The sequence below is a fragment of the Tilletiaria anomala genome (genome assembly GCF_000711695.1).
Source record: "Tilletiaria anomala UBC 951 chromosome Unknown K437scaffold_1, whole genome shotgun sequence".
Lineage (NCBI taxonomy): Eukaryota > Fungi > Basidiomycota > Exobasidiomycetes > Georgefischeriales > Tilletiariaceae > Tilletiaria > Tilletiaria anomala.
This window is the reverse complement of record NW_013547021.1, coordinates 24572-49695: the sequence shown is the minus strand read 5'-3', so window position 1 is coordinate 49695 and position 25124 is coordinate 24572. Positions and strand designations below refer to the sequence as shown.

Genomic DNA, 25124 nt, shown 5'->3' with positions numbered 1-25124 from the left:
GGTGGCGGCATAACACGCGACACCAGATGCTGTGACAACTCTCGACTGCCCCCCGTCCACAGCCACCGGCAGTAATTGCACCGAATGTCCGTCTCTTTCTCGCTCTGCACGTATCTTCGAGTTGGAGTGTCGTGTAAATAAGGAAAGCAAACCTGCTCGCTAGCAGGCATGATGAGTCAGAGCAGATCGTCGTGCCCGCGAGGAACAAGGGGAAACCCCTGCGACATATATGGAGTATCTATGGATGCAGAGATAGAGACCGAAACAAAGATAGGGAGCGAAGCTGATGGATATGTACAAGGGCTGCGACGTGTGCGAGCGACAAACTTGCGTGGGGGAATCTGAAGCCGCTGTGTTGAGATCAGAGTAGCTAATGAAGCATGTGGGAGCCGGAGAAGGGCCGTGGGTCGAAGGAGTATGTTGCGGCTCCTTGCGGTTCATCAGGCACTCACTTTGACCTTCTAGATCAAGCGAAGATGCAACGGAGTCTTCCTTCCGTCCTCTATGTGCCCTCTGCCCTGCTCCTTTGCCACATGTTTCCCTCTGCGCTCGGTCTTCTCCTTCCCGCCCACCTTGATGCGCTTCTTCAAGCGCCTATTCTTCTCCAGCGCGCCGAGAATGGTCAAATTCTTGCTCAGCTGGACATGGCTTAGGTCGATGCCTTTTGCTTGTAGCATACGAACAAACTGGCGGAACTGCGCCGTGCCGGCGCCGTAGTTCCCAGAAAGCGGGGACAGCAAGAGCAGCTGTCCATTCTTCACTTGCAGCAGGCCTGCCGAGAGGACGCCGCCGCGGAAGAAGAACGATGAGTGCCTGTTGCACAAGGCGATTGCTCACATGACGGCCAGAGGTCAGGCATCTGGCGCCTGGGAGGGCAATAGGCAGCTTGCACTCCCTAGACCTTGCCGGTCTGCTTGATGCCAACGTACAGATCCTTGAGGACATTGAAAACGTAGTTCCTGCACCAGGCCAGCCCAAAGGTAGACAGGTCACGCAGGCCGAGTCAAAAGACGTTCTCGTCAGCATGCAGCCCAGGCAGCGCCGTGCGCCTACGACAAATGCAACTCACCAGGTGTTGGCCTGCACCGCCTTCCCGAGCAGTCGATCGACCAGACCAGCCCTCGTAAGCGCGCGCAGATTACGGCCCGCTGTATTGCATGGCCTGCGCCTTTTCCTCAGCGGACGATAGGCCCCCAGCCCCTCACCTTCCCTGTCGCTGCTGCTGGCAGACGAAGAGGTGAACGGCAATGGCGTCGCACCAGAAGACACACAGGACGTGGCAGACGATGCTCCGGCGCGCCGCTTTTCGTTGTAGATGCGCTTTCGCCCCTATTCTTCTCCTCGCCGACCTCCGCGATGCCGCACCCTTCGCCGAAGTTCTTCCAGCGCCCGCGGGTCCTATCGGCGGCCCTGCCGCTCCTGCGCCAGTTCAGCTTGCCATCGCGCGCAACGACATCGTCGACGTAGTTGCGCCGCTGGTTGGCGCTGAGGTACGTGATTCACTCGGAGTCCAGTTGCTTGTGTGGGTAGTCCGGCGGGTCGAGGTGTCAGCCGTCGCCGTGGTCGAACCAGCAGAAGAAATTGACCTTGGCGTCACTCTCATTCCACGCGGTGTGGTACTGCTTCAGGTTGCCTCGGTATTGGTGCTTGGAATCGACGATTCGAGCCAGCACTGCGCCTCCATCGTCTTGGGCAGCTCCTGCGCTTCCACCCCTCCAGGCCAGCGCTCCATCATGCGCAGTCCGCGCTGCTGCGACGCAGAGATCAACGAAATGTTGTTGACACGTCCGTCGGTATTGGCATCAGGCTCACAGTCGCCAACCCTGCTGTCGGGTTCGGTCCATGCAACCTCGTTCGACCTGGAAGGCTTGTCTTTGGAAGATTATCCCTGCAACTCAGGCTGCGGGACTCACTGCGCCTGATCCCCCAGCGACAGCCCACTTTCAACTGGCTCATGGGTCCTATCGTCATCGCCCCCGCTTTCGCCATTCCGCTCTGCCACAGGCGGTGCATAGCTGGTAAGCTGCTAAGCAACGAAAACCCTAAGCTTTCAGCAATTCCCTGCGTCGTTCATCTCGTCGCCCTTGAGCGCTTCCTTGTTTAGCTTTTCCTAGCGCATGCGCTAGTCGGTGTCCGACCACCGTGCCGAGCTGTCCATTGTTTCATCGTGCTTGCCTGGGTTCCTCCTTTGTTGCTGCTACTGTTCGCTGCCATCGGTCGCCGCTTGCTCAGTACGGGCTTTCTTAGCCTTACGAAAGTAGTCGAAATTCCGGCTGCCCATCGGACGCTCGAGATTCAGACCGCCCAGTTTGCGGCGGGCTCGGTTGGCGCGATAGTTGCGTTGGATGAAGGGCCCTGCGGCATTGGCTTTCTCGCGGGGCGTCGTGCCCCCCTTCTGCTTGAGACTGCTCGCCTGGGGCGGTGGTAGTGGTGATGGTGAAAGCCATGGCGGCCCGTCTGTGGGGGTGTGTTTTTGCGCTTCGGGGTGGCTGGTCTGTAGGAAGAGGAAAAGAGGAAAGGGTGGGGTTGAGGTTGGGTTATTACGTCTCGACAGCTGACCAATATGGATGACGAGCTTGGCGGCACAGGTGTTCTCTGCAGCGCGATTGGAAAGATACGATGAGTGTGGGGGTGGACTAGCAGTGGCCAGTGTGGATAAGCATCAATTAGTGCCATCTCCAGCAGAGAATATGGGGTGTGGGGAATCCGGTCAGGAGAGCCACACAGAAAGGCCCTCCCCGCCTGGTACGACCTAAGTCTCGTCGCTGGGACCATGTCAACGGCCACGTGCCGGGTGGCCTCTGTGGACGTTGGAGTGGGAGGGCCCTGCCGCTTCTTGGCTGGCAAAGGGCCGCCAGCCGCTCACGGACCCCTGGGTTCCTGATGTCTCACAAATTGTCCCATGGCACACTCACACTCACGCACACACACTTTCACGCCACTCACGACGTCACCATCTACTTGACAACTCCATGTTCACATCTACAGACCGCACCACAGGTCACAGTCGAGAGTCAAGTGAGCATCCAGCATGGTCGGCTTCAAATAAAAGTATACACTACCTTTCTTGTAAGACAAAAGGGGATGACCAGCAGTTCACAGCGCACGGGAGCGGCGCCAAAAAAGAAGGCAGTAGATAGTGAACGACGGGGGAGCGAGCCACTCCGGCTCCCAGTCACATACTGCCCGAGAGTCCAGAGCCTGACTGCATACGATATGATTGGGGCGTGCGGGGTCGGAGGACGGCATGGATCTCCCATCTTCTCCCTCCGCTGGGGCACGAGCACATACATACCTTCTGGAGAAAAGTAAACAAACTGGCCAGACGAACGTAGGGTTGGAGCCCCCATATGCGCTCACCGCATCGCTTGTGCATATTAGCCCTTTGTCATAGTTCCCTGCTGAAAGAACCTAGCAGCTTCATCGCTACATCGCCGCTTGTACAATGGGCGCCAACGTTTCTTTAAGCATCTCGCATCACACACTTGCACAATGAATGGAATCCCCCCCCTTCACCCCACCCCACAACCCCCGGGGGCCAGCATCTCTAGCGTCGGGGTTGGCCTTCATGCTCGGACGAGAATGGGAGAACCCCCTGCTGCAGCGCATAAACCGCACATTGCAGAATGTCAGATGCGCAATAATCGCGAGTCCACCTCATCCTGAGATCCCCGGCAGTCAGCGCACACATCTGATATCATCCACAGGGCGCGAGAGAGGGCTAAAAGGGAACGGCACTTGTACGGCAGTCCGATAAAACGAAGGTTGTCGTTGAGTTGATACATGAGCAATAGTCTGACATGAGAATCAGACGGTCGGGTGAGATGCGAGGATTAGGGTCCATGGGCCCTGGAGAATGTGAATGGATAGCTGTGTGTGCCGAGAGCCGGAGATGGTATATCTGCGACTGGATCTATGTTGTTTCTTCCTATCCCTGTTGGTCCGGCAGCAACAGCTGTGGCGGTGAATGGAAGGGGAGTGGATCATGGATAAAGGGAACGATGGATGAAAAGTCCGTGTGATGAAAAGTAATCGCATACTCAAAGGCTGTGAAAATATCAAACCAATGATGCGAAGCAGCAGCAGGCAGGCGGGAAAGCATGGCGGTAGCCATGCAGCCTCGAATGCGATGCGCTGCGCGTGGTTCACTTTTGCAGCAGCGAGTCGGGGAGGTGATACATCGGGAACTCCTTGCGGCCGCCCTTGGGTCCCTCGTTCAGATATCCTCCCTGAGAAAGCAGGAAACACAAAGAGACGGGACGTTATGTCAGTCAGTCAGCTAGGCAAGCAGGCCAAGCTCGGCACACAGCCACACCAGCAGCACAAGTGGTGGAAAGATAGATACGCACCACGCCGTAGATCTGGCGTCCACCACCAAATTCACCCTCGCAAACGTTGAGGAGCGTGTTGTTGTTGAACTCGGGGCGGGTGTAGCGCTTGTACGACGCGGTGGCCCAGTTGTCCGGCGAGCTGAACGAGTAGACGTACGGCGCCTTGACGCCGAGCAACCGGATTCCGCTGCTGTCGAGCGAAGGCACCGTGACGAGCTTCTCGCTGACGAGCAGGCTGCCATAGTTACCACTGACGCTGACGGGCGCCATGCTCGCCTGGCCGGACACTGCGTTGGCGGAGAGGTCGAACGTCGTCAGGATTCGCGGGCCGCCGTATGCGATAAGCTTGTTGGCCGACGCGCTGTACGTGATGCCCGTGTAACCCGGGCGCTGGCTCCCGTTCGACGCCTCCGAGTACCACGCCTGCACCGTCTTTCCGTCCGGCGAGACCTTGGCAATCGCGGGGATGCCGAGCTCAAACACGACGTAAATGTTTCCCTTGCTGTCAACAGCCGAGTCGACGGGCCCGAATGGACGGGTGCCCGTCTGCGTCTTGAACTCCTCCTGGACCGTGTTCAAGTCGATCGACCAGGTCGGCTGCGAGTTGGCATTGACCGGCAGGTTAAATGCGTGGAAGCTCGAAGGACCGTCGGTGCGCTGATTGCTGAAGTCAAATGCCTTGCTGTCCTTGGCGACTGCGTAGAGCCGCTTGGCGGCGGTGCGCGTGTCGAGCGAAAGACCGGCCAACTGTTGATCGCCGTAGCCGTTCGAGCTGACGCCAGGGATGAGCACGTTGAAGTGCGCATCGGTGTTTTTGGGGTCCGTCACACTGACACGGCCCTTCCACAGGTTGGACTGGTAATACAGCTTGCGCGTCGTGTCCCACTGGCAGTCCTCCGGGTAGCTAGATGAGGGCAAAGGTCAGTCTGAAGAGGCCACAACAAACCAAGGGGCAACCCGCACATTCCACGCACAGGTTCAAGATGTTGACGGCAAAGACATCTGGAGGGTTGCCAGTGGCGGCGACAGTGGATGCCGAGGCGGCGAGTAGGGCGAGCAGGGAAGAGAACGTGGCGGTCTTCATATTGGACAGAGACAATAAGGTGGCGAGGAAGAAGACCAGCGGGTTCGGACGAGGACGACGGGGGGTTGACGAGGTGTAAAAGAGTGTGAGCGCCGAACCGTGATACCAACAACGAAGGAGAGGATATGTCAAGGTCGAAGGCTGAAAAGAACCTGTGTCGCAAGAGAAGGTGATGGAGGAGAAGTAACAAGGGACATGGTTGATGCTGACGGGAGTTGGCAGGAAGTGCTGTGCAATAGATGCAGATCTGTCAGGCAGAGAACCAAGAAAGGATGCGACAGTGGCACGGAGGAGTTGACCGGTGAGCGACAGGCGAAGTCCACTGTGGGGGTCTCAACGATCGAAAGTTCAGTGTGGGGCGCCTCGCTACACATCTCCGGTTTTCTCACCAGCAGCTGTGACAGAGACTTGCACAAGTGAAGTCCCATTGATTTTAACTGCAGCATGCAGGGGTGCCAAAGAAAGCAATAGGAGAGCGGAGCGTTGCCTACTTGATCTGTCAGTCTGTCAATGTCAGTGCCTGGGGACTGTTAAGCAGACAAACGGTCGAGAGTGAAACCCGTCCCAGGGTGCGAGCACTGCCGGGCTGTTAGCCAGTGCGTTGGCAAGGTGCTTTGTAGTGCCTCAAGCGGCGAGTAGCAAGGGGCAGGGGTTTTCTGGGCGAGACTCAGGAACACGTAGTCACAAACCGACTGCTCTGGCGCTGGGACCGGTTGCTGCATTGCAGCGCAGTGTGCAGACTAACCGTGAAAGAGCAAGAAGAGAGGGGCAAAGGGGAGCGAGCAGATCTTGGCACCTGGTCTGCCCTGCACAACCCTAAAACAATAAAATAGGTCTGTTTGCATGGGCGCCTTGATTAGGACTTCTCTTCTTTGTCTGCACCGGCTGGGGTTATATTAATGATCACGCGCTCTCCTCCCCACTTTATCTAGATCTTCCACTTCTCTTTTTCTAGCTTTCGTTTTCCTATCATCGTATTTATTCGCGCCGCCGGAAAAGGACCCATACTGCAGGAAATGATCCATCTATCGCTGCTATCTGCGTCAACTGGTCTTGCGATTTCTCATCAGGAATCAGGCTCCTCGACGTGAGAAGACTCTTGGGCCATTTTCAAGCGTTCACATTGGGGGCCTGGTCACGGGCGGAGACAGCAATTACTCGTTCACCTCACCGGACCCTTTCTCTTAGCCCAATCCCTATAGCCTCGGGCTCTCAAGGTTATAGAGGTCGTTCAATGAGGACGCGCTCTGGGATGGACCCCTGCGGGACATGAACCAAAGCGAAGCGTGACCCTGATATGCAGGATTTATCGACTCTCCTAGGGCAAGTCTTCCCCTAGGCGCGTGCCTCTTTCCCCAACATGGCGAATGGAACGTCTTGGAGCTGCGATATGAGCCTAGCAGTGTGGCAAACAATCTCGTTGGCAATATAAGGGGTGACAGGGTGTACAGATGTGCCATGGGATTTTTCCTTTCGAAAATGCTTGAACTCGTAGTTTCTTCATCACAGGCTTCCAGGGTGACGCTTTCAATGAACGAACGACACGATGCTAGCATCAGCGATCGGTGAGGCATCTGAGTCGCACAGCCTTTTGTGGGTCCGTTCTTCAGTCCAGAACATGGTCTTGGCCCAAGGGTGACGCCTCGCTCATAGGGAAACTCTAGATAGGCGGCGATCAAGGAAGGGTGAACCATGCTGCTGTGTCGGCAGGTTTCAACGGCTACGATGGAAGGTAAATGGGGGAAGTGAGCTGGGACGAGGGACGGAACAAGAGAAACGACCAAGGCGACGGTGTGAATACGGTTTGCAAGGACAAGCCGTTCGCCGAGGTAAGTATGCACGTACGGTTCGAGGTTCGAGAATCAGTCGGATCGTAAGCTCAGCCCATAATGGCGGTGTTGCCAACAGCTTTGCATGGACACAACGCATGCCAAAGGAACTTCTCGACTGTTGTCCAACTTTCCAGTTCAAAGTGGCTCAGCAGCCGCCGGGAACCTCTTGTCCGATCTGCTGGTTTCCTCTGGGTCCGACGCTACCGCTACTGCCAAGCACATCGGCCTACGACGCTGGAGCGCATGCCATACCTCGCACATGGAGAGCACGGCGGCATGCTATTCATTTTCAAAGTGCTCTCCGCCAGCAACGCGCTGCCGCTACAGGCGCACCCGCCCTCCGAGCGCGTAGCCAGACTCAAGGGCGTCGACACGCATGCATCGTGGACTTTGCAGTAGCAACAGTAGCAGACGAACAGGCACGGGACGTATGGCGCGTGTGTGCACCCTGCAATCGGCCGCAAGATGGCAAAACAGGAGAAAGGCGCGCACGGCAGCGTAGAAGCGGCGGACGTGACGCTGTTCGACGGCGTGCACAAGCCGGAAATTGCCCTTGTCATCAACGACTTCCCTTGGCTTTGTCGGCTTCAGTGAGCTGTGCTTTATCGCGAAGCGCCTAGCTGCCATGTCACACGTTTACGGCGGCGCGGAACGCCTCGTCAAGTGGGCTGCGGCGGAGAGGAGCCATGTACGACAGGTCGAGAGCGTGCAGGGCGGCGAGGGGAACCCGAGGCTCAATGAGGTGCTGCTGCTGCAGCACAAGGATACGACGCACCTCTGGGAGGATGTTGTCAAGCCCGTGAACGAGTTCCTGCCCAAGGCGCAGCAGTCTCAAAAGCAAAGAGACAAATAGAACAGCTTTATTGCCCTTCTTTAGCACGCGACTGGTGGTTGCTGAAAAGCCATTAGTCAATGAGAGTGTTGTTCGGGTTGTGGAAGGCTCGGACAAAGCGCAGCGCAGAGGCGCAGGCGAAAGCGACGATCAACACGTCTGCACTTGCTTTGAATTCGTCAAGGACTCCCATAGACAGTGCCCTGGAGACGTGGGCATGCTGTATGCCCCTCTGTTCATGAAACTGCGCTGGCCTCGAGCCGGAACAGTTCATTTTTGCTCCTGCCGACACGGTGCACATGTGGTTGAGCGGGTAAGTGGCAGAATTCGGGAGTATCTGCCGTTTTGTCTGTAACTGTCATAGCCTTCTTTCTTTGCTTTTGTATCGTGTTGCTCGCAATAACATCACCGAACGCATGGCGTCTGCTGTCAACGTCAGCAATGCCGCCTTTGGACCCGAGCCGGACCCAAAGACGATCGACTTGTTCGGTGGCCAGCTGACGTACAGGAGCAAGCCCCAGAAGAACTTCCAAATTGAATCGCAGCGCCTTGCAAATATCAAGCCCACGGCTGAGACGGTGAGCACGTCGCCACGGATGCTGGAGACGAGCAGAGTCAAGGCAGCGCGAGCGTAGTGGGCAAGGAAATGTACCGATCTATCATTAGGTTGGAAGAGTTTGACATTCTTCGCATGGAGCTGGACTAGGCGAAAAGGTCTGGCTGTTCACAGGCTTGGATGACGCCGGATCGCTCCAATAAGGTATCTGCGTCGTCTCTTGCGTCCAAGAGAGCGGCACGATCCAGCAGCTTGCCTCGTCCATCGAGTGCTAGGAAGAGCAGGTGGGCGAAGGAGTCGTCCACGTGGCTCTGCGCGGGACTAGCTTCTCACTCAATGCAGGCGGCAGCCATAAATTTGTCTCGCTTCTCGCTGTCTGTCAGGATTGAAGAGAATTTAGCAGGTGCATGCGATTTCCTTTCAGAATTCCAAGATGACTGCAAAGCGTCTACACCATGAAGGGCGGTCGCCTCAAATGTCGTGGATGCGGGGCTTTGCTCTGTGTAGCTTCCGACAAACCAATGCCCTTATCAAGTGTCAACCTCTGATGAAAGCGGGCAGGCTTAATGTTTGCAGTCTGATCGCGCATACTCAATGCTGTGGTTAGTGTCTCGGTGACATAGCGGTCGTGCATAACAAAGAGTACATACTGGAGATGCGAGACTTCCGCCTGGGGGTGTGAATGCGTGAAGCGCATTTCAACTTCCAAGATCCAATACGAAATGCCGCGACATGCACACTTTCTTGATACTTCCGTCTGATGAATAGACGAGCTTTACGGCGTCACTCTATCAGCCTTGTCCACGTGAGAATTGTAGTGCTATCTTTCAAGCGCTGATACGCAAACGAAAGAGACTCGAGCTCACGGAAAAATGAGAGCCCAACAACAAGAGCAGCTGGCCAAGCTGTCCAACGAGTTCCAAACTCTTCAAAGAGGTTATTAGTGACGCCTCGTCACAACTTGTTTTGAAAGTTGCTGACAACCTGTTTTTTTGCTCACTGCAGAGCTGTCCAATCTGATCGAGTCAAGGCAGAAGCTGGAAGCCCAATCAAACGAGAATGAGGCCGTTGCGAAAGAGTTCCAAAAGCTGTCACTGAATGAGAAGATCTACAAGCTGGTAGGCACGGCCCTGCTGCTGCAAGAGCAAAACGAAGCGAAGCAGAATGTCGAGAAGCGGCTTGAGCTGATCCGCGGCGATATGTGAGTTTAGTCCCGTCAATTTTTCGGGCGATCGTTTCAATGCCGGGGCCCTGACTAGCGAGGTGATGCTTAAATCTTTGATGACCAGGAAGCGGACGGACCAGCTAATCCAGGCAGCAGAAAGCAAAATGGAGACCAAGAAAAACGAAATCGTGCGCATACAGACGCTAACAGCAGCACAGGCCCAGGCAGGCGAAGTGTGAGCCGCTTCAAAGCGCAGAGAGTAGAACGACCCAAGCGAAGCAAATGGCTGCTGGCAATGCGAAATTCTCACCCCTGCTACATACATGGGGCGAGACAGCGCCAAAGAGGGACAGCTATCGACGAGCTTTTTTGCCAGTCTTTGCGCCACCCGAAGCACCCGCAGGCGGTATACCGAGCTGGCGTCTGATCTGCACGATCTCCTTGCGCAGCTCATCCAAGCTCATCCGCAAGCTCCTCGCATCGTCGAATTTGCGAGCCTTGTTCGCGCTGTCAACGTACGACGCGACAAGCTCCTCTTGCTCCAAAAGAACAGACAGCTGCTGTCGCAGGGCTCCGACTGTGTGCGATGCGTCGTTGCTGCCGCCACCGCCGCCGTTGATAGCGACAGCACCCTCGGATAGTTTTGCTGCACCACCAAGCGGAGGCGTTGAGGTCGCTGACGAGGTTGGACTGCCGATGCCTTCCTTTTTGGATGCCACAAACTTGGGCAGCGCTTGTAACGGGAACATCTGTGTACCATAACACCTCAAATCAGATATCTGCCTCTTTCTTTTCCAGAGCATATCTATATCGCTCACTCACGTTCTGCTGCAAGAAGAGGTTCGCCCGCGTCCAAACTGCCTGCTGAAGCCTTTCCTGCGCCTGGTCCGTCGATGCCGCAGGCCGACCGCTAGCGCCCCCAAACGGTCCTGAGTCCTCAGGCGGCAAGGAGCGTATTCGCCTTGCCAGCGCGTCATAATTCGCAAAGTTGGCCAGCAGCTGCTTGCGCGCCGCCGCTGCGTCCTTCTGCAGAGCGAGCATCATGCGTACATTGACTTGCTGCTGTTTGATTTGTGCTGCATCACTGCCGCCACTGCTGTTACCCTGCGCTACCGTCAGGACGCCCTCTTCGACGCCGAGTGTCGCGTTCGCATCTTGCTTTCTGCGGTAGAACACGTGAGACATGAGGAAATACACGCTTCTTCGACCATCACGAAGAGGCACTCACTGCAAGCCCAACACCATCTCCTGGAACTCCGGCAGACTCTCCTCAATCTCGCGCTGCAAGCGCATAAGCGCCTCGTACAGCTTGAGGTACATTGGAACCCGGTTCCCGTCGTCCAACATGTATTGCCGCTTACAGACAGTATCCCTGCATTCGCGGCAGATGCGGATGCGTAAAAAATCTGTCGACATCTGCTGGGGGGCTTTTTCTGATACGACGTCGAGGCTTGGGCTAGCGGAGCCGGGGTCGCTGCCGCCACCTGGTTGACTACTGACGAAGAAAGAGGACACGCGCATGCTCTTCGGATCGGCGAGGACCAGACCGGAGCACTTGAAGGCCTTGTCCTCCCCGTGGCCGTCGCCCGGCCCTGAGCCGTTCTGCTGGGCCTGTTTCTGCCCTGCCACCGCAGAAGCTCTTTCCATGGGTGCAAAGCGCGTCAGCTGCGGCGACGCGCAGACGACCCTCCCACACAGTCTGCAATGATGCTTGCGCACAGCGAGGCTGAAGGGCGTGTTGCAGATCGGACAGCGCTTGGCCGCCTTGTCGTCTTCCCAATGCACGATCTCCTGCTCCTTGGTGCGGAGGTAGACCTTTTCCGGGTCCTCAAGCGATGAGGCGAGCTGGCTGGCACGAAAGCGCAACGTAGACCAGACGTTACCGGCGACGCCTCGCACAGAACTCGCGATTTCTTTCTCCCCGTTGTCGCCAGCGACACCGGCGGCACCAGCCGCACGCGCGTCACGGCGCGCCCTTGTCTTTGCGAGCGCCTCCGCGCGCACGGCATCGCTCGCTTGCAAATGTATTGCGAGCAGTTTCTCGAGCCGCCTCGTCAAACGCTCCTCAGCCAGCTCGGCCCTGCGCCGCTCCTGTGCGCTGCGCGACTGGCGGCGCGCCGCTTCGAACTCCTCAGTGAGCACGCGGTAGACGCCGCGCGCCTGGAAGCCGGGGCGGTAACTCGTTAAGCGGCCGTTGGCTTCTGAATATGCGCCGGTGAGGCCTGTTTGTCTTGTAGAGGCGTCTGTGCGGCTGGTGGTCTGTCCTGGCGGATCGGCGGAAGCTGAAGTGGATACCTGTCCTAGTGCTGGACCAGAGGGGATCGGGATCGGGTCGTTCACGAGCGAGGTATAAAGCGACGACGAAGCGGAATGTGCATTCATGTTCGTCGGCGGAAGCGAGAGCGGATAAGGAGTGTTTGTGCCGCTGCTCCCGATGCTTGATGTAGCGCGATGGTGCCGCATCGGGTCGTGCCGCATCGCGCTCGCGCTTGGTGGAGGCGACCCAGAACGCGAAAACGAAACCGATGCATTTGCGCTTGCATATACGGCTTGCACTGCCGCTTTCAAGTTGGGCGATAGCTGTGATTCGGAGGCGGACGCCGAAGAAGAGGACGATGCAGGGGTCACGTGCGGGAGCATGTCGTTCTTTGAAGACTTTGCTTTCGCCTTTGCGGGTGTCCGAGGCTGAGCTGTCGTCGCAGCTGCCTTGCGTATCTCGGAGATCCTCCGAAGCGGCGGCGGTGCACTTCCTGACGCAACGCTAGAAGGGCCACGCCCCAGTGCGAGGGCTCCATTTACTTGGGCCCCCCTTGTCCCCAACGGCACGGCCACACGCAACGCGCCGCCAGTCAGTGGCTGGCTTGTAATTTGCCCTGCTCCCAAAGACGGCGCTGAGCGCCCATTCTGCTGCTGCTGTTGTGGTTGAGATGGAGATTCATCGAGGAGAGATGAAGATGTTGCGCCTGCATGCGAAGGCGCAACGGGGGCAGCACTCGAAGCGGGCGCGACGTCCTGTACCGAAGAAGTGAAGCTAGCCGTTGATGGCCCTCGCGAGTGCGTCTTTCGCGTGTAAGGCGTGTAGGACAGACCTGTGCCACCATTGGCTGCCATGATGCCCCCAGAGAAACACGGGAGGGATGCACCGTCTCACCTTCAGAGCGACGGCCGAGCCATCGATGCGAGCGACCCGAATCCCCACTGCGCGTTCGCAACTTGCTCAAGCCAGGTTTGGCGCCAAAGGACGATCGCCCTGGCGCTGGTGGCCCGATCAAAGGACGCCTCTCCCAAACCAAAGGCGGACGAATGCGAAGTTTCCAGCTACGCCTATGCCTGCGCCTCTGGATTCTGTCCCACGTGGCTTCTTGTGTGGTTGTGCTTGCAGCTTGTCGATCCCATATTCCCTCCCATCCAATCCCACTCTGATTCACTTGCTAGGCCATCCTGATTGACTTGATAGGTTTGCTGGCCTGGGCGCGTGGGCGGTGACTGCTAGGGTGCCTCCGGGGCAGTAGAGTCCGAAGCGCCCCCAGCCAGCTCCCCCCTCCTCTCGGCGCCTCCCGTCAGATAGAGCATGCATTCTATTTTGTATACAACCAACACTACCCACTTCCCACTTCCCACTGCCCAACCCCCAACCATCAGTACCTTGTCCTTCCCTTCATCGACAACACCTCTATCCGAAATTGCGGGGAAGGTTGCTGGGCGGAGAACCCCAGCGAAAGCGCAGTGCAACCAAGTCGACTCACTCTCCGTCGCCAGGTCAACGCTCGTACTCATCTGGCACGGATCGTCTCCGAGTTCAAATCAATTGAAGCGGTCACTCCTTGTCAGACCATCCATACGCCAAAAGCCAAAGACGAGCACGCCAACAGTTACAAATCAATCGCGAGCGGAACTTATTCGAGCGAGGTGCCGCCAGGCTCTGGGGCAGCATGGTGAGTGGTGAGGGAATCCAAGTCTAAGCAGCGGCTTTGATTTGTTGCCGCCCGGACCATTCAAGGTGGATCGCTAGTATGACATGGAAGTGGGAGGCTCGATGGCGACCTATTCTTACCTGTTTCGTATGCATTTCTGATTATCCTAGTCAACGCCATCCAAGCGCCGGTTAATCCGAGATTTCAAGCGGCTCAGCAATGACCCGCCTGGGGGCATCAGTGGCGCGCCATGCCCGGACAATCTGATGATCTGGAATGCGGTCATCTTTGGGCCAGGTTAGTACGGAACTCATTTCTAACCGATGCCGATTTCAGCATGGTCCCTAACATTTGATTTTGCCCCTGCATGCTCTTACGTCGCGAAAGCCGACACGCCATTCGAAGACGGCACCTTCAAACTCCTGCTGACATTCGATGAGTCGTACCCGAATAAGCCGCCGACGGTCAAGTTCCTCAGCCGCATGTTCCACCCGAACGTCTATGCCAACGGGGAGCTGTGCTTGGATATCCTCCAGAATCGCTGGAGCCCGACATACGATGTCGCGGCGATCCTGACGAGTATCCAGAGTCTGCTGCACGATCCGAATCCGAACAGGTAAGCCCATCAGCTCTTGCTCGCCCCTCTGACTCTCCAAAATATGACAATGAGCGCTGAATCGGACCCGCACTGGTGCTTGTCCCTGCGTACAGCCCAGCAAACGCAGAAGCAGCGTCTCTCTATCGCGAGAACATGAAGGAGTACGTCCGCCGCGTCAAGGCGACGGTCGAAGAAAGTTGGATGGACGACGAGGCGCTCGTGCAAGACATGAAGGCCGAGGTCGAGAATGAAGATGAGGGGCAGGAAGATGATGACGCAGGGGCACGCGCGGCACCGGCTGCTATGCAGGGTCTAGCGACAGGCAGCGGCAGCAGCAGCTCAGGGGCGCCTCCACAGGAAGATGACAGCGCAAGCGATGGTAAGCGGCTTGGAGGGAGCGGAGGTGGGACCGCTGGCGGCGGCTCGCAAATGGATACAGCTTGAGTTAAAGGAGGCCGAGGGAAAGAGACTGCCGTATTCCTGCCTTGAAGGTTCACAAGCGTTTGCTAGAAGCTTGGGACTCGCCAAGAACCCCTCTTAGCACAGCTGTAAAGCTTGTCTCTTTCGCCGCTCGGGGGCTGCGTCGCTTCTCTTACCGCAGTCCAGCATTCACTCAGGAATGCACCACGAGAGCAGAGGTGATGCGCTCGCCTTTCTCACATACATTCACGACCCGACGCACACAGACACACGCACACAAACGTCACTGTTGTATCGTACGCTCTTGTCACCCTTTCCTGTACGTACCACTAGAATCTGAAAGTTTCCATCTAACAGCAATGCTGGGACGTGTGGTGGAAGGCTCTGCTTCTGCTCTGTGCGTCCGGCCGTCGTGCTGGTGACGACGCGGTCGTGTGACCGGTTTCACCTTGCGCTTCCCAGGCCCCTCGCCCCCGCTCGGCCGCTGAACGCTGGAAGCTCGGCTGCTCGCGGCGAGAACTTAGGACGGTAACGTGAGCGGCAGGCTGAGCCTTGCTGTGGGACCTGGGTTTACGCCGATGTAAACCTGCACACGTGGTGAGAGGGGAACGTCAAGCGTTGGGCGCTGGCTGATGATGGGTGGATTTTGTTTCTCTTTATGTTCCCCCACATTGATACGCTGGGGACAGTGGGACTCTCCACAACGCCATAGTCCAAGGTTGTTCTTCTCTTCCACATCACTTCTCATTCTTATACTTCCAAGCACGTGAATCGCCTCAATCTGGTCTAAACAGCACTGAGCAACCCGGTCGATCAATTGCGGTATCATAACCGAGCATCCGCCTGGCATTCGAACACTTTTGTCCAACAGGAAACGGGGAAAACAGGGGATCACAGGCAGCACGTCGCATTTCTCTTACGCCAACATGACTTTTTCCGCAACACCAGCCCTAGCGCTTGCTCAGCAGCAGCAGCAACAACCACTCCAAAGCGGCATCGTGCGCAGTATCCTCAGCGGCGACACGCTTGTTCTGAGACCCAAAGGCTCGACGAACCCCTCAGCGCAGAAGACCATTCATGTCGCGGGCATTGCTGCGCCGAGGTTGGGTAGCAGAGAACGGGACGACGAGGTGGGTTGGACGAGTGGCATGGGTTTTTTACATAGGCATGCATCGTCAAGGGTTTGGTTCATCTGACATGCTTCTCTCCTTTGATGGGCGAAACCAAGCCTCAAGCATTTTCATCCAGAGACTTTTTGAGACTCTTGACTGTCGGCAAAGAGGTCCGCTACCGGGTCGAGTACACCGTGCCCGTCCCAGGCGGTGGGTCGAGAGAGTATGCGCATGCCTTCCTACCACCTCGCGGTCCCGGTCTGCCGGATATGAACGTCTCCCACGAGATTCTGCGCGCCGGCTGGGCAAAAGTGCACGACTCAAACTCGCGCCGCAACAACCCTTCGCTTCCGACCTCTGAGGAGGACGAGGATGGCGGCTGGAAGGCTGTGCAGCGCAGCGTGCAGAACGAAGCGCAGGAAGAAGGAAGAGGGCTCTGGGGTCCCGACAGCCTGTGGAAGGTGTCACATACCATGCCGGAGGATTCGGTCGCCTTCTTGAACGAGTGGAAGGGTGTCCCGATTGACGGGATCGTCGAGTCGGTCAAAGATGGAAGCATGCTTCGCGTCCGTCTCCTCCTTACTTCGCGCAACCACCAAGTCATCAATCTTAGCTTGGCTGGCGTCAAGGCGCCAAGGGTGAACGGCGCAGCGGATCGCGGCAGCAGTGCCGGCGGAGAGCCGTTCGGACCAGAGTCGCTCTTCTTTGTCGAGAGCAGACTCCTCCAGCGTAACGTCAAGGTCCACCTGCTCTCCCTGCCGCAGACTAGCAGCGCTGCTCCCGGTACGCTCCTCTCTGGCAACCCGGCACCTCTGACGACAAGCTACGTGATCGGCTCGGTACAGCACCCTGCAGGTGACATTGCGCAATTCCTACTGTCCCATGGCCTCGCGAAGCTTGTCGACTGGCACGCAGGCTTCGTCAACTCTGCTTTCCCAGGAGTGATGGAGAAATACCGCGCCGCTGAGCGTGGCGCCAAGGAGAAGCGCGCGGGTATCTGGTCCAACTGGACCCCGCCTGCCGCTGCGGCGACGGGCTCCAGCCAGACCAACGGAGCGAACGGGCATGCAGCGTTGGGTGCCCGGGTGCCAGGCAAGCAGTTCGAAGGCGTCGTCTCTCGCATCGTCACACCCGAGTCGTTCATCATCAAACCGCTCAGCGGAGGCGCCGAGCAGCGCATATTTCTCTCGTCCGTGCGTCAGCCGGCGCCGCGCGAAGCTAACCTTGCAGGCTACGGCCAGGAGGCGCGCGAGTTCCTGCGCAAGAAGCTCATCGGCAAGCATGTTCGCGTGCATGTCGACTACGTCAAGCCAAAGGAGGGTGAATTTGAGGAGAAGCACTGCGCGACCATCCAGGCGATCCGCGCAGGCGGTGGGCAGAGCAGCAAAGAACCCGGCAGCATCAACGAGCAGCTTATCTCCCGCGGCCTCGCGACAGTCCAGCGGCACCGCAAGGATGATGAGGACCGCTCGTCCGAGTTCGACAAGCTCATCAACGCCGAGGCTGCCGCGATCAGCGAGCAGAAGGGTGTGCACAGCGGCAAGGAGAACCCACTCGTGCGCGTCCCGGACTGCTCGGAGAACGCAGGCAAAGCGAACAGCTACTTGCCTTGCCTCAAGCGTTCCGGTAAAGTCGCGGCTATCGTCGACTTTGTCGCAGGCGCGAGCAGACTCAAGCTCTTCGTCCCGCGCGAGAACGTCAAGATCACCCTCGTCCTTGCTGGCATTAAAGCGCCGAGAACTGGTCGCAACGCGAATGAGAAGGACGAGCCGTTCTCGCGAGAGGGCCTTGCGTACAGCACCGAAAGGCTTTTGCAGCGAGACGTGGACATCGAGGTTTATGGCACCGACAAGGTCGGAGGCTTCATCGGCGCCGTTTTTGTAAACCGGACCGAGAACATCGCAGTTGGCCTCGTCGAGAATGGGCTTGCGGAGGTGCATGCGTACAGTGCTGAGAACGTCAGCTTTGGCGCTCAGCTGATGGCAGCAGAGACCCAAGCCAAATCGCAAAAGAAGGGCATGTGGCACGACTTTGTCGAAGCGGTCAACGAAGCCGAAGCGCCAGCAGCGAGCAGCAGCGTCCAGAATGATTTGGGCTCCGCGCACGCTGCGCCAGCTCGGAAGGAGTATGTCGACGTCATCATCTCAGATGTGCGTGGTAATGGTTCCGACGTTCCCTTCGGCTTTGCCGTCCAGGTCCTTGACGACAAGATCTCCCAGCTGGAAACGCTCATGAACGACCTTGCGCTCGCGCATCGGTCTGCGCCGCCATCAGCACCGATCGGCTTCGCACCGCGCTCTGGCGATCTTGTCAGCGCCAAGTTCAGCGCTGATGGCTGCTGGTACCGCGCTCAGATCCGCCGCTCGCACCCGTCCACCAAGACGGCGAGCATCGTGTACATCGACTATGGCAACATGGAGGAGGTCAGCTGGAAAGACATGCGTCCGCTCGACATTACCCGCTTCGGCAAAGGCAGGCTGTCTCCACAAGCGCAGGAAGCACGGCTCAGCTTCGTCAAGTTGTACGAAGGCAAGAGCACCGAATACGCCCTTGATGCGCTGGACCGTTTCCGCGAAGCCGCTGAGGGACGCAAGCTGATCGCCAACATCGAGATGCGCGAGGCTGCGACCATGTCCAACGGCGGAGTACCTCGTTTACACTTGACGCTCTACGACCCTGCGGACCCCAATGTCGGCAACCCTGCATCCTGCATGAACATGGACCTCGTCCGCGAGGGCTGGGCGCTCGTCGACCGCAGCGTGCCTTACGCCAAGTCGCAACCGAACATGATCACCGCTTTCGCTGATGCCGAGGCGGAGGCGAGAAAGACGCGCTCTGGCATTTTTGTTTACGGAGACCCCACAGAGGATTGATTTATTTGTGAAGGTAAATCAAGAAGTCATTAACAACAACAATAACAATAGCAGCAGCAGCAGTATCTCATCAAAAGTATTCGGGTATCAGATGCAGCCCACTCATTCACTCAATGTAGCACGAAAGCAGCAGAGCAACATGCAGTGCATACAATCGTGACGCAAAGTAGAGTGTGTGCTTTTTCATTTTATCTCTGCTTTGGGCCCATCCCGTTTTCGTGTGTAGCCATTCCACTTCCTCCTATTCCCAGCCTTGACCTCGCTGCGGCCGGCTGGCCGAATCGCACTTCCCCCAGCTTTCTTCCGCCAATTATATGACCTCTTCCGGCCTGGATACCCGCCAGTTCCACCGCCCCGCGCCGCTTGTATCCCACAATGCTGACTCCCCGACACCCTCGCCGGCGCCTTTGCGGGTGCTCTCTTGGCCCTGCTTCTCGACCCTGCCGTGGCCAAGCCAGGCATGTTCTTCGTGAACCACGTCTTGGGGTGCTCCAACGGAGAAGATGACGCGTCGCCGTTCTTGACAAATAGCTCGTTATAAATCTTTTTGCGGTTCTTCGAGAGCGACACGTCGTTGAGCTTCTTGGCGACATTGCCCGGACACGATCGACTAGCGAACCATCTGATGAGTTGATTGTCCTCCAGGCCAACAGGCGGAGACGGTCCGGAAGGATCCGGTAGCATGTGCGCTTCTTGCCTGATCTCTTGTGTGAGTTCGACATCGTCAAAGTCAATGTCGTCCAGCAGATCTCTCGTGTCGTCAAATTGGTTGCATTGCTGCATGTTCTTCACTGCTGCGTGTGGGCGACTTGGGCCAGCCCGTGGCTGATCATCATCCCCATCAGATATGATGTCGATGGCAGCTGCAGGCCTTCCACGTATGCTAGAACCTGTCCCTCTCTCTATTTCCTTTTCCCTTGCGTTTCCTTTCCCTTTCCCTTTCCCCTTTCCCTCTGAGACCACCAGACCAATCTGGGTCAAAGTTGTGTTGTTTCGCAAAGCGTGATATTTCCTCTCTTGCGCCGTCTTACTTTTCCTCTTCGGTGGTGCATCATGAGCGCGAGCCTTGCCTTTAGCGGAAGGGCTGAGAGTGGGCATGTCATTCGCTCCGCGAGACGGTTCGCCTCCATCGAGAATGTGGTCCAATGCGTCGAGCAGTGAGCTGTTTCCAGCTGCGCTCTTCTTGCCGGTGCTTGTCGCGTCACTTTCCCTTGCTCCAGCCATGGGTGTATTGTGGCTTCCGTTGTGCGCAGACAGCAGCTCGTGAAGTGCAGGTCTGAAGTGGGATGTGGATTGCAGGGCACCGTTTGCTAGTGCAATGCGTTCAGTGGCGCCTGCAAGTTGAGTATATGAGGCCGGTTGGAAGGGTGCCGGAGTCGGCATAGCTGCAATCAGATCATCCGCGCTGCCGCTCGAGCCATCACTCTTCTCTCCATCGCTGTCGTCAACGAAATTGGCAAACATTGCCTTGCGCATGTCTCGCGTGCCAGATATTGGGGTCCTGGCAGGTGTTTTCGCCTTGCCCTTGAGCGCAGCGACTCCTTGGGCTTGGCGCGGAGACCGCACTCTTAGCTGCTTGTCTTCCTCATCAGAAGAGAACAGCGATGCAGCGAGCGAGCGGCGTTTATCTGCTAGCCTCTGCCGGGGTGATGTAGCCAATCCTGAAGTGGACGAATGCGGGCGTTTCAAACGCGCATTCGATGTCCGCGAGTGTCCCGACGAAGAACCAGCCTGTTGTCTCTCGAAAACGGATGGCAGGGACTTATCAATCTGTACGACCTCCGTTTCGTCAATGTCGCTCATCCCACGCCAGAGATCCTGGCTGGCTGGCAGCGCCCCGGCAGTCAAGCGGTAGTGCAATCGCGACCCCGGTACACTGCGGCTTGCCATTGCGGAGCGCCTGACCTGGTAGCCACGCGTAGAGACTATCACATCATTCTGGAGTAAGCATCAGTGAGGCCACGTCTAGATGCCTATCAAGAAGCGCAGAGCAGCTCCTACCTGCCAGACGCGTGATTATCGGTCTGACCAGACGCGATCTGGATAATGCTGGTGCGGCACGTACGCCGGTGCGATTCAAGGTCACGTGATTCGCATGTCTGGGTACTGATGAGTTCCGCCATCGAATATGCACCTTAGGTTGAGGACGACGATCACGAGGTTAAGAGCGTGAAGTGTAAGCATCACAGCCTTTCGGCAAACGCAAGGTGCTTGCAGCGACCGCTCACGCGACAAAGCAACGGCCTTGGTGGCCCGAGCGGACGGGACAGAGCAGCGCTGAGGGATGGACAAATGGGCCCCCCTCGAGCCTGTCAAGGCGCCGGGCGGGAACAAGCGGTTCTCGCTCAACAGCGCCATCTCGAGCGTCACCGCAAGCCGCAGCTCCTACGCCCCAGCATCGTCTGGCAGCCTCGGCTTTGCGAATCTAGGCTCTCCTGGCTCGGTAAATTCAAGCAGCCGCTATGATGAGCCAGGATCTTCAAATGGAAGGGGCGCCGAGAGAGGTACGACGACATTGATCAACGATGCCTACCCGGTAGGCAGGCTACCATCGAACGTTGCGCATCGTATCCTCTCCTTCGTCACCCTTCCAACGCTAGTCAGCTGCGCAGCTGCGAGTAGAAATTTTTGTCGGGTTGCAGCCGATGAGAGTGTGTGGAAAGAGAGGCAAGAAGCATTGGACTGGCACCATGTTGATGGACTTCGAGACCCACTTGAGATTTCTGAAGCACAGGCGGAAGAAGCGAGGGAGCAACATGCAAACGTGCAAGCTGAACAAGAAGCTGCTTACACGGAGGGGGTTAACATTCCGCAAAACGAAGCAAAATCCTCAGGCTTGAAGACGCCGCTGTATGCTTGCGTGCAAGTGGCGTCGTCGGACGATGACTTTGGAGATTTCACCGCAGCTGTCGGCAACGCTGCCGGCAACGACTCCTTTAGTGAATTCTTGCCTGCGAACACCCCCTCCCGTGCGATGGGAAAGTCTTTCGGCGGGGGTAGTGGCAGTTCGTTGGCAAACCGATTTTCCAGCGTTTCAATAGCGGGGCAAAATGGGCATATTCAGACACTAGCTCATCCGCCTGGAAGCGCCCGGCTTGTCCCCTCTTTCACTCCGCTCACACCGAATCCAAATTCAAAATTCAGCTCTCAACCGAAGACGGCGCCCGCAAATAGAGCAGTGTTCTCTTTCAACGCCGAGTCTCAACTTCCGCAATTCTTGGAAAGCCGCTCTTATCGCATGTTTCGCGCCCGAGTCAAGCAAATGCGGCCATACATCGTCTCTTTCCTGTCCAATACTTCTCCTACCCATTCTTTACTTTTCACAGAAGCAGTCATGGGACTAACTTCTCAACCTGCACTGCTTGGGAACATCCTACGGTTTGTCTCGGCACCATGCCTGGGGACATCGCTGCCAATAGCCGACAAATTGTGGCCGAAGCTCACAGACGCCGCCTCGTACCTCCACGGTATCCTGCTGCCCGCATTCGAAGGTGCCGAGGCGCGAAGAGCAGATGCTGTACGTGCAGGGAAGCTTTCCGGCGCAGAGCACACCAAGCGTGCCGTTGAGCGTGCAGAGAAGGACATGAAGCAGCACGCTGGTGCCATCTGGCAGCTCGGCCAAGCGCTCGAAGCTGGGAACCCAGGCGAGCAGTTTTTAGACTTAGAAGCGCGCCTGGATGGCTCTGCACCGCATTCAGCGGAAGGTAACATGTTTGTCATCTCCGGCTCGCCGCCGAGAGCGGGTATAGGTTCGCGATCGACACCCCTTGAAAACATCAGTATCAGTGCTGCTCAGGTTTTCCTTGAGAAGCGGGACATATTCGAAGGGAGAATGAACTACAATCCATCAGACAACTTTGTCGGCCAAGGTCCGAATGTCAGACTCGATTTTACGCCCATGGATCGATTCATGAGCGACGTGCTGGAGACGGTGCGCACGGATGGGTCTCTCATTGCTAGAGTGTTTCCGCCCGAGCAGGATGTCGTACTTGCTTTTGCGGACAGGGTAGCAGGCGAGGTGGTGAGTACAATCATTTCGTTCTGCATGGATCTCGTCTGACGGAGTTGTGACGTGCAGATCGCGGATTACGTCGCCCCATTGCTGGATCAAGCAAAATCGAATTCGGTTCATACTTACGTACGGGCATGTGCTGCAACTTTTGCACAAGCTTTGCGACTGGCGGACGCGCTGCAAGAAGTGCAGCCTACGAGTCCACAACTTAGCAAAGATCGCTGCGAAGACGTCGTCTATCGCGTTTGGGAACCGAATATGGACGAGTACCTCAGGCAAGAGCGGCAGTGGGTCAAGAGCCAAATGTCAGAAGTATGCGAATCGTGGACATGTAGCGTGAAGAATGAGGCTGTTGCAACGCAAGTCGACGCCGCATTTCTGGCTTCACATAACCCCGCTGCTGTCAAGCGCAACTTCCTGACGGGCTTCAAAGACGTTTTGCTCGCACCGGTCGTTGTCGTTCCGAGAGCGGCAGTCTACGTCGGCGGCGCAGCTATAAGGAGCGCAGGGACAGGCCTTGCACAGCTCAATCCAATGCGCTGGCAGTCTGGCAGTGCTTCTGCAAAAGGAACAGGAACGCCACTTGCAGACTCGCAGCCGTCAACGCCGAACCCTCACCAAACAGATTGGGTCAGCGGGAGCGGCCTCAGCGAAAAGGGCTATGTGGCCTTCTCTGCCGATGGTGTGCCGATGACGACAAATGGCAAAGAGGAGGCGGATGGACTGGACGAGAAATGTCCGTCGGCGTTTGACGTTTCAGGTGATGGTTGGAAGGTGGCGACAGCACCTTCGAAGCTAGAGCCTTACAGCAAGCGAAGCTCAACCATCGGCTCCGATCGAGGATCACGAGTCGGAACGCCCCAGCCAGGTGGAGGAAGCAAGGCTCGATTCGCGCGTATGCAGCTTCTTTTGTCCCTGGACACGGCACTGCAACTGATCCAGATCAACAGGGATTGCCTACGGCGGATAGAGACGTTCGCCAATTATCCAGACGAGTTTGGTCACCGCGTCAAACAAGAAATTGATGACATTTCCATGTCCGTCTTCCAGTACCTCGGCGAGCATCACGTCGTCTCCGGCTTCCAAGAGGCGAAGAAGCAGATCGAAGAGTGGAAGCCAGCCGAACACGAGCAAGACCCCGAAACACACGTCGCGCCGCTTGTGCACTTCTTTGAGCTGACGCATGTCGGTGACACGATCCAGCAGATGGTGCAGGTCTATTATGACCAAGAGCTTTCCCGCCACATTGACCGGACGGATTTCTTAAATCCGGTCGTACGCGAGAAGAAGCGCTTCGAGGCAGCACTGGATGAAAATGTTGCCTCGGGCTTGAATGCCGGCGTCGATCTGCTGATGGGACAGGTGGAACACATTATCACGACGATGCAGAATCCTCGCGACTACTATCCGCTGCCTGGCTCGGACATGGATCTGGGCAGTCCGACGAGAGCGTGCGCCGAGTGTGTGCGGTGTTTGCGGACGCATTGCAAGATGCTAGCAGGGAGCACGGATAAGAACGTCCTAGAAGTGTTCTATCAGGAGGTAGGCCTGCGCCTATATTCGTGAGTTGAAGCTCAGGACATCGGTTATTGAGAAGGCTTGCGCTAATGTTTCGCGTTCATGGTGCTTTTACTGGCTCAGGATCATCGCCAAGCACCTCAAGCGGCAAATTATCAGCCTGGAAGGTGGGTTCAAGGTGATAGCCGACATTAATGCGTATCACGCATTCATCGCGAGCCTCAAGCAGCCCAGCGTTGTGGTCCTATTTGACGGCCTTAAGATGCTCGGCAACATCTATATTATCGATTGCAGCAAGGAAAGCGGCGGCAAGGAGCTCGGTACGATCATTCGAGATGCGAACATGTTCAGCGGGACGCTGAGTCCAGAGGATTTGTATGAATTTTTACATGTGAGCATGCAGGCGACAGAATCCAAGGTGAAGGATCAGCGCGATAAGTACTAACACTCCTTCATACAAAGGCTCGCTGCGACTTTAAGAGCATTGAGAGTGTGATTGACAAGGAGCTCTATGGCTTCAAGGTGCGCGAAGATTGCATCGTTTCGTAGCACCTGATGCTCGTGGAGCGTATTGTACTGCAAATTGCGATGCGCTGAAGCGCAGTCAAGGGTCCACATTTAATGGAGAATCATGTCGCTGGTACATGGTCTGTGGCGCTACTGCTCCCTTAGCAACACCTTTCACTTTTCCACGTCCACACTCGGCTGCAATTGGACCGTTCCCAATTTTAATATACCCGGCCATACTCAACCAGGGCTTCAACGGAATCTATATGTTCGATTATACTCTACTCAGCTCCGGTATTTGCCCGGTCGGTCCGCTCGCGATTTGTGTCCAAATTTGCTACAGTCAGTCTAGATCACGGGTGCCCTAATT

The 25124-nt window shown here is 56.8% G+C and overlaps 13 protein-coding genes across 13 annotated transcripts; 6 read left to right on the top strand and 7 right to left on the bottom strand.

Moving 5' to 3' along the window:
* Positions 1–461: 461 nt before the first annotated feature.
* On the bottom strand, positions 462–859 carry K437DRAFT_265577 (uncharacterized protein; the record flags this gene model as incomplete). The annotated part of the gene is made up of 2 exons (XM_013390936.1): positions 462–772; positions 838–859. The coding sequence occupies 2 exons, from the start codon at positions 857–859 to the stop codon at positions 462–464; spliced, it is 333 nt and encodes a 110-aa protein (XP_013246390.1).
* A 292-nt stretch (positions 860–1151) lies between these two features.
* K437DRAFT_472 (uncharacterized protein) lies at positions 1152–2270 on the top strand. Its single transcript, XM_013390881.1, has one exon. It carries the CDS (start codon positions 1248–1250, stop codon positions 1920–1922), a length of 675 nt encoding a protein of 224 aa, XP_013246335.1. The 5' UTR covers positions 1152–1247; the 3' UTR covers positions 1923–2270.
* On the bottom strand, positions 2110–2908 carry K437DRAFT_400 (uncharacterized protein). Its single transcript, XM_013390879.1, has one exon. It carries the CDS (start codon positions 2773–2775, stop codon positions 2296–2298), a length of 480 nt encoding a protein of 159 aa, XP_013246333.1. The 5' UTR covers positions 2776–2908; the 3' UTR covers positions 2110–2295.
* Positions 2909–3508, bottom strand: K437DRAFT_401 (uncharacterized protein). Its single transcript, XM_013390880.1, has one exon. It carries the CDS (start codon positions 3348–3350, stop codon positions 3042–3044), a length of 309 nt encoding a protein of 102 aa, XP_013246334.1. The 5' UTR covers positions 3351–3508; the 3' UTR covers positions 2909–3041.
* Positions 3509–3928: 420 nt separating this feature from the next.
* On the bottom strand, positions 3929–5496 carry K437DRAFT_373 (major allergen mala S 1). The gene is made up of 3 exons (XM_013390878.1): positions 5306–5496; positions 4350–5235; positions 3929–4229 (listed from the first exon to the last, which is right to left on the bottom strand). The coding sequence occupies exons 1-3, from the start codon at positions 5413–5415 to the stop codon at positions 4146–4148; spliced, it is 1080 nt and encodes a 359-aa protein (XP_013246332.1). The 5' UTR covers positions 5416–5496; the 3' UTR covers positions 3929–4145.
* Positions 5497–6559: 1063 nt separating this feature from the next.
* Positions 6560–7226, bottom strand: K437DRAFT_236 (uncharacterized protein). Its single transcript, XM_013390877.1, has one exon. It carries the CDS (start codon positions 7107–7109, stop codon positions 6612–6614), a length of 498 nt encoding a protein of 165 aa, XP_013246331.1. The 5' UTR covers positions 7110–7226; the 3' UTR covers positions 6560–6611.
* Positions 7227–7250: 24 nt separating this feature from the next.
* K437DRAFT_265575 (uncharacterized protein) lies at positions 7251–7646 on the top strand (the record flags this gene model as incomplete). The annotated part of the gene is made up of 2 exons (XM_013390935.1): positions 7251–7288; positions 7382–7646. The coding sequence occupies 2 exons, from the start codon at positions 7251–7253 to the stop codon at positions 7644–7646; spliced, it is 303 nt and encodes a 100-aa protein (XP_013246389.1).
* A 1861-nt stretch (positions 7647–9507) lies between these two features.
* On the top strand, positions 9508–10039 carry K437DRAFT_265573 (Prefoldin; the record flags this gene model as incomplete). Its single annotated transcript, XM_013390934.1, has 3 exons — positions 9508–9571; positions 9641–9836; positions 9925–10039. 3 exons carry the CDS (start codon positions 9508–9510, stop codon positions 10037–10039), a joined length of 375 nt encoding a protein of 124 aa, XP_013246388.1.
* On the bottom strand, positions 9927–13285 carry K437DRAFT_252864 (uncharacterized protein). The gene is made up of 3 exons (XM_013390933.1): positions 11029–13285; positions 10623–10962; positions 9927–10549 (listed from the first exon to the last, which is right to left on the bottom strand). Exons 1-3 carry the CDS (start codon positions 12909–12911, stop codon positions 10154–10156), a joined length of 2619 nt encoding a protein of 872 aa, XP_013246387.1. The 5' UTR covers positions 12912–13285; the 3' UTR covers positions 9927–10153.
* A 135-nt stretch (positions 13286–13420) lies between these two features.
* Positions 13421–15087, top strand: K437DRAFT_252862 (uncharacterized protein). Its single transcript, XM_013390932.1, has 4 exons — positions 13421–13735; positions 13885–14011; positions 14102–14330; positions 14426–15087. The coding sequence occupies exons 1-4, from the start codon at positions 13733–13735 to the stop codon at positions 14754–14756; spliced, it is 690 nt and encodes a 229-aa protein (XP_013246386.1). The 5' UTR covers positions 13421–13732; the 3' UTR covers positions 14757–15087.
* Positions 15088–15502: 415 nt separating this feature from the next.
* On the top strand, positions 15503–18883 carry K437DRAFT_252861 (uncharacterized protein). Its single transcript, XM_013390931.1, has 2 exons — positions 15503–15862; positions 15961–18883. The coding sequence occupies exons 1-2, from the start codon at positions 15659–15661 to the stop codon at positions 18715–18717; spliced, it is 2961 nt and encodes a 986-aa protein (XP_013246385.1). The 5' UTR covers positions 15503–15658; the 3' UTR covers positions 18718–18883.
* Positions 18704–20673, bottom strand: K437DRAFT_252860 (uncharacterized protein). Its single transcript, XM_013390930.1, has one exon. The coding sequence runs from the start codon at positions 20605–20607 to the stop codon at positions 18901–18903; it is 1707 nt and encodes a 568-aa protein (XP_013246384.1). The 5' UTR covers positions 20608–20673; the 3' UTR covers positions 18704–18900.
* Positions 20674–20913: 240 nt separating this feature from the next.
* K437DRAFT_241668 (uncharacterized protein) lies at positions 20914–24887 on the top strand. Its single transcript, XM_013390929.1, has 4 exons — positions 20914–22738; positions 22796–24291; positions 24371–24638; positions 24710–24887. Exons 1-4 carry the CDS (start codon positions 21002–21004, stop codon positions 24794–24796), a joined length of 3588 nt encoding a protein of 1195 aa, XP_013246383.1. The 5' UTR covers positions 20914–21001; the 3' UTR covers positions 24797–24887.
* The last annotated feature ends 237 nt before the right edge of the window (positions 24888–25124 follow it).

Coding starts and splice junctions, on each gene's coding strand:
- K437DRAFT_236 (XM_013390877.1), bottom strand. CDS start 7,109: ATGGTTCACCCTTCCTTGATCGCCGCCTATCTAGAGTTTCCCTATGAG.
- K437DRAFT_252861 (XM_013390931.1), top strand. CDS start 15,659: ATGACTTTTTCCGCAACACCAGCCCTAGCGCTTGCTCAGCAGCAGCAG. Junction 15,863..15,960: donor GCAGAGAACGGGACGACGAG/GTGGGTTGGACG, acceptor GGCGAAACCAAG/CCTCAAGCATTTTCATCCAG.
- K437DRAFT_373 (XM_013390878.1), bottom strand. CDS start 5,415: ATGAAGACCGCCACGTTCTCTTCCCTGCTCGCCCTACTCGCCGCCTCG. Junction 5,236..5,305: donor GCCGTCAACATCTTGAACCT/GTGCGTGGAATG, acceptor GCCCTCATCTAG/CTACCCGGAGGACTGCCAGT. Junction 4,230..4,349: donor GACGCCAGATCTACGGCGTG/GTGCGTATCTAT, acceptor CTGCTTTCTCAG/GGAGGATATCTGAACGAGGG.
- K437DRAFT_401 (XM_013390880.1), bottom strand. CDS start 3,350: ATGGGGGCTCCAACCCTACGTTCGTCTGGCCAGTTTGTTTACTTTTCT.
- K437DRAFT_252864 (XM_013390933.1), bottom strand. CDS start 12,911: ATGGCAGCCAATGGTGGCACAGGTCTGTCCTACACGCCTTACACGCGA. Junction 10,963..11,028: donor GAGATGGTGTTGGGCTTGCA/GTGAGTGCCTCT, acceptor GTTCTACCGCAG/AAAGCAAGATGCGAACGCGA. Junction 10,550..10,622: donor ACCTCTTCTTGCAGCAGAAC/GTGAGTGAGCGA, acceptor TATGGTACACAG/ATGTTCCCGTTACAAGCGCT.
- K437DRAFT_252862 (XM_013390932.1), top strand. Junction 14,012..14,101: donor TGCGGTCATCTTTGGGCCAG/GTTAGTACGGAA, acceptor ACGTCGCGAAAG/CCGACACGCCATTCGAAGAC. Junction 14,331..14,425: donor CACGATCCGAATCCGAACAG/GTAAGCCCATCA, acceptor CCCTGCGTACAG/CCCAGCAAACGCAGAAGCAG.
- K437DRAFT_252860 (XM_013390930.1), bottom strand. CDS start 20,607: ATGGCAAGCCGCAGTGTACCGGGGTCGCGATTGCACTACCGCTTGACT.
- K437DRAFT_241668 (XM_013390929.1), top strand. CDS start 21,002: ATGGACAAATGGGCCCCCCTCGAGCCTGTCAAGGCGCCGGGCGGGAAC. Junction 24,292..24,370: donor GTAGGCCTGCGCCTATATTC/GTGAGTTGAAGC, acceptor TTACTGGCTCAG/GATCATCGCCAAGCACCTCA. Junction 24,639..24,709: donor ATTTGTATGAATTTTTACAT/GTGAGCATGCAG, acceptor CTTCATACAAAG/GCTCGCTGCGACTTTAAGAG.
- K437DRAFT_400 (XM_013390879.1), bottom strand. CDS start 2,775: ATGGTCCCAGCGACGAGACTTAGGTCGTACCAGGCGGGGAGGGCCTTT.
- K437DRAFT_472 (XM_013390881.1), top strand. CDS start 1,248: ATGGCGTCGCACCAGAAGACACACAGGACGTGGCAGACGATGCTCCGG.